Genomic DNA, 12,686 nt, shown 5'->3' with positions numbered 1-12,686 from the left:
GCGAGATTCGTCGGCATGTGGTGTGAGCATTGACAGCGCGTCCTGTACGAAAATTTGCCAATCGGTCGAGAGCTCGTTAGCGTGTTTAACTGCTCCGTCGAAAGAGTTCCTTTTGCCTTCACCAATTTGCCGGACTTCATCCTAAACAACGCCGAACAATCTGTAGTATATCGTTTTATAGATATTTGGGTAACGTGACATAACTTGGCGTAGTTGTTCTGATACATCATAGAAAAAATATAGGCTGAGCGAAGAATTTGAAAATGCGTCGTTTTGTTCACACATCTCTATTACATTGTGTCCTTGTCTGTGCGACTTTCTCCTGTTATGATAGCTATCAAAATACCGAAGCTTCTGAGCACCTGTTTTTGTATTCTTTAAAATGTTTCAATTAAGTTATTTGAATTCTCATATAGGTGTCCAGAACTTCAATACGGTTTTTCCATTTCAGTTCACGACGAAAGTCAGAGGACACAACACAAGGCCCGGAGGACCCGTTCTTGGCTGGCGTGTACACATGAGCGTTTTCATCCAGCGACCTCTCAGCAGCTTCCCGCTTCGTACTTGTTCGTGTTGGCCTAAGTATCGGTCGTCAGCGCATCCTTTGAAGGCGTGCCGAGAAGGATATCCTTGGTCCCAAGCACAGCCAGTAAAACATTTCTTGTAAGGTCTGGAAAGTCAAATTTGGTGCACTCAATGTTCGCTGGTCCTTTATTTAACAGTAATCAACATTTTACTCAGTGTGAAAATGCAACTGCCAAGCCACTTGTCTTTTCGTTATCAATCAGTGAAATGACTTCAAAAGGATCTTTTGGGGGATTTAATGAACTTGGCAAATGTTGGAAATTAAGCTTTAAACAATTACATGCTAAAAGAAGACATGAATAAAAACCGTGCACACCGTACAGAATGCACGAGATTATTTCCGACAAGATGAAGTATTTTAACATGCATCAAAATTTAGGTACAGGCGAGTTTCTGCTTTTCATTCCAATGCAAGTGCCATGGCCCGAAATCCAACCCGCATATTCGCAATTAGCAACAAGAAACGTTAGCCGCTAAGCAACTACCGCGAGTAAAAAGCAACGTCCACCAAAACGCAGTTCGTTTAAGTTCCATCTTATATGCCTGCTCAGATAAGATAAAACTTTCAAGGCTCACCACTATTACGTTATGCTTTTGCGATAAACACAGTATTCGCACACATCATCGCGATTACTGTGCGCCCCAGGAAGCGTATTCTACTTATTCACAGTGTATGGATTTGATTCGTGTGTGCTGTGTTAGCCTCTTAGGTGCTGCAAAAGCAACGCAGAAGAGGCTAATACGCCGCCCAAAAACGCCTGTGGTTGTTCCTGTTTAAAACAATCGTGTTGATTGTGGTGCGGAACAATGCGGAATTGAAAGACACATAAGAACCTATAAAAATGAGAAAAAAAACTATAGTGCGTTATTCGTTCCTTGTACTTTCCGTCTTCCGCCACCGTTCATGACGCTTGCAGCCTGTTAACATGACGTCATAAGGAAAGAAGCTTCTGATTAGTCTATATACAACGATAATAGCTGTGAAATCTCCCCTACTTTCTCCGTGCACTCATTGGCTCATTCTGCTTTGTCTCGCGCGTATACCACGCGCGATCGTTTGGTTTCACTACATTCGTGCGCTCCTGTCTGCGCAAGCGGAAGCGGGAACTTGTAGACGAAAAGACAAAAATTTAAGTCAAACGCTTACTCTTGGCCTTGTACATGTAGCTTATCCGTAAATAAATAAAGAGGAGGGGATAGTGCCTGTAAGAACGTAGTGAAAGCGAGAAATAAATCACTTTCTCGTATTTGAACTCGGCGTTGTTTAGGGGCCCTTTAGCCTATCCATGCATTATTTAAAGCGTATCGTAATGCTTTTCTAAGGAATACCGCACAAGAATAACACTCACCTAAGCTGACGTTAAAGCCGCTGAAGAGTGAACTGAGCAAGCCCAGGAGACCACCGTCCGGTTCACCAACCACGTCCCTCCCTATTCTGCCAACGGACTGCAGCAAGCCCACGCCAGCTCCTTGGTGCAGAAAGTTGATCGAAAAAAAGAATGTCAGCATAATGTTTCAGCATACAAAATAGGAGTGCGAGATGTATATATGCCCCGCCGCGGTGGTCTAGTGGCTAAGGTACTCGGCTGCTGTCCCGTGCCCTGCGGGTCACGGGACAGCAGCTTCCATGTGAGGGCACGGGATTGAATCGCAGCTGCGGAGGCTACATGTAGCATATATATATCTATATATATATATATATATATATATATATATATATATATATATATATATATATATATATGCTACATGTAGCCTCATGTATATATACATGTAGCCTCATGCTACATGTATATATATATATATATATATATATATATATATATATATATATATATATATATATATATATATATATATATATATATATATATATATATATATCCGTTTCAGTCCTTGCAATGGCACAGCCGACCATTCCGCCTTGCGGCTCAAGCCACTTGTTTGTAGCCTCGTGGGCCGTCGGCAGCGCGGGTCTCTCTATCATAGGAACGCCATGAGCGCTTCCTCGGCCATGGACTTCACCAACCGATTAGTGCTGCAGCCACCCACTGAATCAACCACGGACGGTGTCAATGCCTCTTCGGTGGTTCCAATGTACGACTTGACCAAAAGTTGTGCGCATCCAGGGGACCCCGTGGAGACTTCCTTGGCGTACGTCGGTGTCGCGGAGACAGCGCACAGTCTCTTGTTTCCTGGGAACGCTGTTCATGCCTGCAGCGGTGACAACTTCCCGCTCAGGGCATTTTCGACACCTGAGCTGCTGAAGTGTGCTACCACAACTCCACCTGACAAGGGTCCCGTTCAAGTGAATACAAGGATCATCTCCTACTCCTCGGACACCACCATGGGCTCCGCGTGCGAATCACCGGATAGTGGTGCGGTCCTCCGGTGTATAATCGCGTGACTCCACGTCATGGTCAACGCCATAACTGCGACGAGCACAGCCGTCTTCCTCGCCACTCTGCCGGCATTGAGCGCCACTGATGGTATGCTAGACGTAGCCGCCTAACACGACCTGGAGGCGAGCACATCCAAGTAACGCAGAGAGCTCCGTGGTATCCTTGTGCAGCTCAAGGACCCACTGGGTGGCTTCGCGTCGGCACTCTGTTACTTTTCACATGCAGTCCCATCATCACAAGCCACCTGCGCAATATCGGAGCGCAGCGGCTTTTACGAGCAAGCCAAAGATTGGGTGGCGACCATCAACGCTGTCGGATTTCGCGAGGCTTCGTCGGACCAGTGGAAATTAGGTTTGGAAATTAAACAAGTTCGAGATGGTGTCATGGCGTGGTACAAGTATGAAGCGTCGAGGCAGCATTCCTGGGCGGAATGGAGTGCAGCCCTGACTGCCGCTTTCGGCCAAATTATCTGTGCCTCCTGCGAATCCAACACGGCCTTCACCGAAGATGGAGCGCCAGAGGGGTTCCTTCCCGATACTGCAGCTATGCACTGCAGTTAATCTCTTCAGGCTTCGGACACTTCGATGGTATCCGACGTAAATCCACCACAGCCAGAAGCCACATTACAGTCCCAACACTCAATTTCAACATTATTCGGACAAACCCAAATCCTGACACCGCTGCTGTTTGATGCGCTGCTATACCAGGAATACAACCTACCCACAGAGATAAGAAACAAGATCTATCTTAACCTGTCGGAGCAACATCCTCGTCTATCGGAGCCGTCACCACATGAACGCGGAGTCAGTGACCTACCGCGGAACACTGCTCCTCACATGGAAGACTCAGCCGTACTGCCCAAGCCTCTCTTCTTTCCTAAGCTATGCTCGCTGACCAGGATGGCTTATTGATGAATAATCCTCTGTCAACATCCACAGCACGCCGTGATAGACCAGTGATAGACCAACATCCGATCATACAGTAATCGACCAGTGTTTCCTACTGGAACATGCCAATCTCTGCTAATGGGCAATGAGAGACTGAAGACTCTACTTGGACACAGATACCCGAAATCACCTTAAAATAACGAGCACGCAGTGAATTTGTTTTTGTTGTTGTTGTTGTGTCTGACAAGTCACAGAATAAGTCTCCCATTGGCACTACTTTTGAGGTGAAAATCCAGTGCGTACATTCGGGATGGCCTGTAATGGGTGCGCAGCTCGAGCAGTCATTTTTTTTTTTCAATTCAGAAACTCGCAAGGCACTGCCTGAATCGAAGTTGCTAGGCGAGAAATTGGGGAGCGTATAAGAGGAGAAGGAGGGGGCGCGCATGAAGGGCTGCCTGGAGGGGAGAGAGAGAGGAGGAGTGAGCATCTAGACTAGCAGACGCTGCCGGCGCTAACGTTGCAAGGCGTGAGAGGGTGGAGCGTAGCATATGAGGAGGAGAGGGGCACATGCACAATGGGAGTGTGAGCGCCCCATGAAGGGATACCCAGAGAGAGGGTGAGCAAGAGATGAGTGCGGGAGAGGACGTGCATGCGCAGAAAGTGTGGCCACGCCGCACACCGGGCTGAGCTCTACCATAAGATTCGTCTCATCTAAAAATACAACTTAATCCATCGCTTCATGATGTGGCGCCACACTGTGCCCGTAAATTGGCGCAACATCCTACTCATCCTCTTCTAGCCCAGCATGATGCGGCTGCACACTGCGCATAGTCTCTGATAAACGACAGCGGCACGACAGTGTCACTGCAGCATCATGCCACCGGCGGGGTTGCAAAATCAAGCTGCCTAGCTTGGAAGAAACGGACTCTGCTTCACTACCCAGACGAGCATAACATCGAAATGCACGCACGATGATTTCGGCAGTGGAATAAACAGTTAGGCTTTAGGATTGAAGTCATCCTCCTGTCGACTCAACCATTTGACATCTGGTGACAGGTCACCAAAGGGAACACAGAACGTATGAGCCAGGCTTCCGTGGACAGGAATATTCTAAAGTGTTAACCCTGCCTTCGCAAGAGACTCCCAACTTCAAAGGGTCTTTGAGTCGGTTCGCAACAACCACCGACAGCATTCCTAATTCACTAGGAGCGCCTGACTACGATATCCTTGCGAGGCTGGTTTTTAAGAGACAGGTATAGTCTCAAAGAGAGAGTGCACATCTAAAAGCCTGCTTTCATGTGCGATGTTTACTCATAAAATGATGGCTGACGACATGGTTCTACGCTGAAGTGCACCACTAGTCCAATACGCAAGCACACCCTAACACGGCCCATTTTCCCTCTGAAAAGAAAATCTTAAATTCTAAGCATTTATTTACCTACTGCAGGGACTTGGAGAATCTATCTATCTATCTATCTATCTATCTATCTATCTATCTATTTATCTATATAGCCGCTTACGTTTGGGTACTCTCATTGTCACCCCCTCAACTTGGCGGGAACCAAATTAGCATGTATGGGTAAGATGGTTTCACTAATACGACTCATGACATGAATAATGTGACAATCTTGTCGCGTTCTTATTGCTACTAACCGATCACTGCTTTGCACTTTAGAAGCGTATTGTCGAATCTTGAATTCTTATCGATATGCTCTAATGCTACATTGCCACGTATGCTTATCGGTGTCTGTTATCGACCGCCTAATAGTGTCAGCTCGTTCAAAGGAAGATTTCATGTATGCTTGCACACAATAACGGAACTCTATCTTGAATCTCCCCTCATTAGCTTCGGTGATTTCAACTTTCCTTTGATCGACTTGACTAACCATGCAGTCACGCTGTCAAGAAATAGCATTGAACGTGACTTCCTGAACACATGTCTTACATTCGGTCTATCTCAGCATGTCACTCAGCCAACACGCATTTCAACTCATTCTTCAAACATTCTCGGCCTGCTTTTTACAACAAACGCCGACATTTGTTCCTCATTAACTTATCTTCCACCACTGTGTGATCACTGTATTGTTCAGGGTACCGTGTCTACTCATATATTCAGAACCAAAAAAACTAAAAATTTTGGTGTTCTATGACAGAGGTGACTACGCTTCTATGACTGATGAACTAGTTGTCTTTTGTGATGAATTCAAAAATCATTATCAATCATGCTCCATTGAAACAAAATGTTTAAAACTGAGATGTTACGTCTAATCGCAAATAATATCCCCACCATTATTGTTAAAGAGCGAGCACAGTCCCCGTGGTTTAACAGGTAAACTAAGGACACTCAACAATAAGAAAAAATATTATTCAAAGCTGCTAAGTGTTCTAATTTAGGCGAGGTGCTACACTGCAGCTAAGGATTATATAACCTCAATCACCCAAGCCAAAAGTCACTTTTACTGTAACACGTTACTTTCATTGCTGCACAACAATCCTAAACAGTTCTGGAAAACTACTCAACACGAAGAAACAGAAGGTATTTCACTAAACAACTATCATCATTGCCCCGTTGCCAAAGAGGAGGTCGCTATTGTACTAAACGATACCTTTTCCTCAGTTTTCTCCTATGAAACCACTCAGACCCTTCCTTCATTTTCGCCCTTACGCCATGGTGCTGTTGGCATTGTTGCGCAACTGCGAACAACTGTTTATACAAACGATCTGCGGCTGTTCAGTGCATGTATTTGCGTGCATTTGTACATGTTTTAGCACCACTTCTTAATGTTTCTCTGAATACAAAAAACGCAGCATATCCACGGAGTGAATGATGATGAGTGGGGCGAAGTGTTCATCAGCCAGTCCGTGCTTCCACCTGTCCGTTAGTTCTTGCTTCCGTCCGTCCGCGCGACCATCCATGCGTCCATCTTTGCGTCCGTCCGTCGGTCCATGCGTCCATCCGTCCGTACGTCCACACGTCTATCCATCCGCTCATCCGTTTGCTAGTCTTTCTGTTCGTCCGTCCGCGCGTCCATCTAGGGAACGCTCCAAGTACCATCATCTCCTACCTCGCATCCCCTGTGGCACATACCCGCTCTAGGGCGTGTATGTGCCACCGGTGGCTACCTACTACTACATACATACAAGGAATGGACAGACTCACGCATTAAGGAGCTTTGCCTCTAAAAAATTACAATACAGCCACCTTTTACCTGCATGCTTCGCATATGACATGGAGTTCCAAGGTACGTGGTACCTGGAGACTTAGTTAAAGATCATAATTGAAAAAAAGTATTATCAAGAGAATCCAACAAATTCAAAAAGTGCGGATCAGTTTAGGGCACCCAACCATTGCATAATTAATTCCATAAAATTAAATCTAGTGAATTATTAGCGTCGAGAACCCACTGTTCACAATTGTAGCTAAGAATTAGGTTAAATATGCTGCTGCTTTCACTTACGTCTATTCGCGCTCGCTGACAACAAGATTCAAGGTGTACAGCTATATTTCAACTACAGGTGCATGTAAGAAATTATTTTTTCCAAGTGTCTGGCTATTCTAAAGAACAATGTCAACGTTACGTGTGCTACGTGCTCAACCTTGAAGGGAAGCGTACTAGTGTATAGTACTCGCTATGTATGCAGTGTATATACCTTCGTATGCACGCCCGCCTTAAGTAAACAACCCTCCCTTCAGGAGTTGATAAACTGTGGCATCAGAAGAAATGTTTGACATTAGCGCCCGAACTAATGTATGCCTAGCACACTTTCAAATAGACTTGTTCAGCTATTGAAACATGCGCGTTGTATAAACCATTGAGCAAACTAAGAACACAAAAGCAAACTCGTAATCACTGGAGCAAACACAAAGCAGTCTTTCAAGTCGCTTCCGTACATTTTACGAATATTGTCTGAAATTAAAGTGCATGTAGAATATGAAGTATTCCACTACGTTTTTGCGTTGTTACTTTCACCATTCCCTCTTTTACAGTACTCTGCTATGGTCTAAGTTCGCCGTGTTATATACCTGTATAGAACAAATGAATCACCATGAACCGGCAAGCGCTTCTGCAGCGACCGCCCAAGCATTCCGTACACATGGTGATTAAGAAAAGATGAAACATGCCCATCATATTCTTGAATGACTGAGTCCAAGCTGCGTTAATTTGTGTTTATTCCGTCTTCATATTCAGAAGGTTGCGGTTATGATCATACCGCCTACATACAACACTCACCGTATACCTAGAGCCGTTTCAATGCAGGCTGGTATATACAGACTGCCTTCATTGAGTTTGGACCACTGGCAGTTCAGTACCTCTACAACTCCAGCCTTCGAGCTCAGCCGTGGCCAAAGCATTGTTCTTTCTTGCACCAAGACTGCTGGTTTCGAAAAGGCACTGAGCATCAAGAAAACGAACAACAATTCGATGCGCCTAGTCTCCATGTGTTGTCTGTAGCATCTCTTTTCGCCGCACACCTCCGATATACGTGCAAGCGTATCCAAAGCTCGCCTATCATGAAACGCTCGCACGAAATCACGCTATCAGGAGGGCTGCTCGGACTCTATACTAGAACATTCTGCAACGACAAAGTGGTGCGCAACAGACAAGGAACGGTGTGTGTGCAACGCATCAAAAGAAAAAAAATTGCCCGCAGCTTCCCTCGGGGGAACACTGAGGAGGATGCGGAGCATATAATGGTTAACGGGGTGTTAAAGTGCGACTTACTTGGGTCGATGGCTAAATTGGTTAACGTGGTTGTGAAATGGGGTGTTAAATTGCGACTTACTTGGGTCGATGGCTAAATTGGTTAACGTGGTTGTAGGAGGGGGTGTTAAATGAGTGAACACGTACACACGTATGCGATAGGGCGGCGCTGGTCGAAGGGACGTCGATCATTGTGTTTGTGGATTCGTTGGAATTCATTTCACCGCGACCTTGGACGTCGACGCGCCGTACAAACTAACCGACGAGCGGCAACTGAGCGAGCGAGCGCCGACCTTGAGTATATATACAGCACGACGGCGCATGCACTGTCAGCTGTTGAATGTTCTCGAAGCGCGACGCCACATGCGCGTCCACTGGAGAATCAGGAGAATTGTAGATGTCGAACGCGGTGTGTAGAGGAGGAAGGGTGCACAGATGGTGGAGGAGTGAAGCGCGCGCGGTGTGTAGAGGAGGAAGGGATGCACAGATGGTGGAAGAGTGGGCGACGGCGCGACGGCGCATGCGCGCGCGTCAGCTGTCGAATGTTCGAGAAGCGGTGTGGACGGCGCGGACGGCGCGGACGGCGCACTACAAGGCGCGAGTATAAGATGCTCCGCATCTAAAAGAATAGGCAGCCATATACGCATGGCCTCCTCGGCTCACCGATGTATCTGAGGATGTATCGTGCTGTTAACGCAGGCGTTCCGCGAAGCAGTAGCAATGCACATGGTTGAGCTATTGCATCGTGTGAACTCGCTGCGCCATGAAAACAAAACATGAGTCTTAGGTGCGCGCATCAGTTACACCCTATGGATAACTATAGGGTTGCTGCGTACCTTGGTGTTTGATTTGTGCCTTACGAAGTGTGCCTTGATGTACGTGCGATGATTCACCTGCCCCTCTGACTGCAAAACAACATGACCTTTTATCTTACACGTATACTTAATTACGTTACCGTGTTACCAGACGCCGAAAACATTGCGCATTCGTGACACTTCATAGAGCGTAAAATACAAGCCGGATAGGTTTTACGCTTACAGCCCTATGCCGCAAGTCCATCTCGGTTCATGACTACGCATGATATTCGCTTTGCGGAGATTCCAGCCAACGAGTGTTAGGATTTTTCAGCAAGTTACCGAAATGCGGTACGCAAATGCAGTATGGTATTACCGTACCACTCCTTTCAGCAAAGGAACCTCCAGACTTCTGCATTCGGCAAAGGACCTTCCAGATCCCTCAGCCAGTGGTCACCCCTACAAGCTTCGCAGCCATACCCAAGCCGTGCGACAGGGACCTGCCGATTGACTAAAGACTTTGTCAACCGGTAAAAACACTTCTTGCCTCTGTTCAAAGGAATCTTTAAGGTTACGGAAGGTTGTAGAAAAACGTGTTCGCAACGACCTACATGTAGATACTTTGAACACCTACTTAACCGTGTCTGTTCTACCTAAAGGTCTACGTATCATTGTGAAACCAGCCCTATCTAACATGCCTCAGCAAAATATAGATAGGTGGGACAACATATTAAGAAATGCTTCACTACAACTCACCCGAGTTACCCTTGAACATTATCGTTCTTCAAGTAAAAAAAACCTTGCACCAACAAAATCAAATGTCAGCAAATTTAAGCCCCTCGTCTAATGAATCCGCCGCACTAGAGGCATTCGCATCTAAAAAGCATCGTGAAATTTACGCATTGAAAGTCAAGAAAATGTCGCGTGACGGTGTTTGGTGCCCTAGCCAGAACAACGCATGCAATTACGTTCCTTTGCAAACGAATCCGGTACAAGCTTACTCCGGTACTTCTTTGTCACCTTCCATTGACAAAAATATCGTCAAGGAGCAGAACAATATAGTGAATATTTCGGACATTGCAATAACTGCTGATGAGCGCAGTGTTCTGTGCCGCGGTCTCAATTTCTGTCCTGCCACAGGCAGACACAGTGAATTTCAATTACTGAAAGACTTGGATAATTTTGCCCGCAACTTACGCTTGCGCGAGTTTTTTCATGACCGGCAAAATACAAATGGTTCCACAAGCGCATTACCTCCTGGAAAACGTTGGGTACCTCCCTTACAACGAGACAGATGCTTAGATATGTATATCAAAGCTGTACAACGAGACGTACTACAGTCGTATCGAAAGCAAACGCCGTTTCGCCGTAACCTAACCACCAGTGAAATGAAAGCACTAAATGCCTTGTCCTGTCGCAACGGCATCGTCATCAAGTCTGCTGACAAAAGTGGGGCTGTTGTCGTAATGAACAAGTCTGATTACGAAGCAGAGGCCCAAAGACAGCTCGCATACACGAGTTTTTACAAGCGTCTAGATCACGACCCCACTGAACAATTTAAATCTCTTGTCCAGAGCACTTTGCTAGAGCTTCGGGAAAACAAAAAGGTGCCTGACAATGCGATTCATTCTCTTATTCCCCTAAGTCCTGTTCCCGGTAGTTTTTACCTATTGCTTAAAATACACAAGATTAACAACCCCGGCCATCCCATTTTTTTCAGGTATAGGTACTGTCACAGAAAAATTGTCCAGCTATGTCGATTCTCTAATCAGTAGTATCCCAGCATCACTTCCGTCTTACCTAAGGGACACTACCGACTTTGTTTCTGGTATAATTTATCTGAATATTCCTCAAAATTTGTTTTTGGTCACGCTAGACGTAGCGTCTTTATACACCAACATTCCGCATGTACACAGAATAGCGGCAGTCGCCCGGTCCTATGAAGCAGCATCACCGGGCAAATTGATCGACAGCAACACATTAGCAGTATTGCTCAGGCTCATTTTAGAGCTAAACAATTTTCAATTTGAAAGGCAACACTATGTTCAAGTTAGCGGCACGTCACTGGGTACGCGTATTGGACCCCAATACGCCAATATATGCATGGGCCAGCTTGAAAGTGAATTTTTGCAAACCCGCGCGCTGAAACCTCTTTATTATAAACGTTACATCGATAAAATTTTCCTTATTTGGCCGCATGGTGAACAGGAGTTGCTTTCCTTCATATCTGGCTTTAATGATGCCCATCCATCAATATCGTTTTCTCACACCTATTCCACATCAACGCTTAGTTTTCTTGATGTAAGCATTTCGGTTGTAAATGATAAGCTATCCACTGCTCCATACAGGAAGCCTATACAGACGGGCAACAGTATTTGCACTTTGACAGTAGCCACGTGAAACATTGCAAAACTAGCATCCGTTACAGTCAGGCCTTACGCTTTAAAAGAATCTGCTCAGAGCAATCAGAGTTTCAAAAAAATTGCAGAACACTAAAGGATGCTTTAGTCAAACAAAAATATGCGCCGCAATTATTTGATCACGCAACAAAACGTGCCGACATGCATAATCGTAGAATGCTGTTGTGCGCTGATAAAAACTTGACTCCCTCACCGCAGACAAACTTAGTCCTAACCCATTCTGCGTCAGTTCCACGTGTTTCGAATGTGCTGAGAAAGCACCACAATATTCTAATGCAAAGTGAACGCTTAAGAACCATTTTCACCGAACCACCTAAAACAGTGTTTCGCAAAGCTAAAAATATTCGAGACTTACTCTCATCGTCATCATCGTCGAAAGCAGACATTCCTGATACTATCGGGTGCCATCCTTGCCAAAAACCGCGATGCAAAGTATGCCCGTACATACGCACATGCCAACAAGTCACCAGTACTGGTTCAAACTTTTCCTTAAAAATGACGGGCAATATTGGCTGCGATTCTAAGAACGTCATATACATGATAGAAGGTGCGCTATGTGAAATACAGTATATTGGTCAAACAGAAGGCCTTTTAGACTGCGTTTTAACAACCATAAATCTCATGCTAACACCTTGCCCCACTTGCCCATTTCAAGACACGTGCACCTCCCTGACCACCCTTTTGAAAATATGCAGGTCACATTATTAGAATCTGGTTTCCGCACAAATTATGATAGAGAAGCACGTGAATCATTCATCTATAAGTTCGATGCCGTCGCATCTGGTCTAAATGAAATCATAGGAAAACTTAGTTGCCTATCTGCGTAACCTGTATCACCCTGTTCATCCTTTTTCAACCTTGCTCAGCAAGTCGCACTAGATTGTCTGTATCGGTT

The 12,686-nt window shown here is 45.5% G+C and overlaps 1 protein-coding gene across 1 annotated transcript in view; it reads right to left on the bottom strand.

Moving 5' to 3' along the window:
* Positions 1 to 250: 250 nt before the first annotated feature.
* Positions 251 to 12,686, bottom strand: part of LOC142813855 (uncharacterized) — a 24,714-nt gene continuing 12,278 nt past the window's right edge. The window contains exons 4-5 of the mRNA XM_075891816.1: positions 1,935 to 2,054; positions 251 to 670 (exon numbers count right to left, since the gene is read on the bottom strand). Of these exons, the coding sequence (XP_075747931.1) occupies positions 579 to 670; positions 1,935 to 2,054 (212 nt within the window). The 3' untranslated portion in view covers positions 251 to 578. The remainder of the gene's footprint in view (positions 671 to 1,934; positions 2,055 to 12,686) is intronic.

This window comes from Rhipicephalus microplus, chromosome 4 (genome assembly GCF_043290135.1).
Source record: "Rhipicephalus microplus isolate Deutch F79 chromosome 4, USDA_Rmic, whole genome shotgun sequence".
Classification (NCBI taxonomy): domain Eukaryota; kingdom Metazoa; phylum Arthropoda; class Arachnida; order Ixodida; family Ixodidae; genus Rhipicephalus; species Rhipicephalus microplus.
The sequence above is the reverse complement of the archived record's forward strand: the minus strand, read 5'-3'. Positions and strand labels throughout refer to the sequence as shown.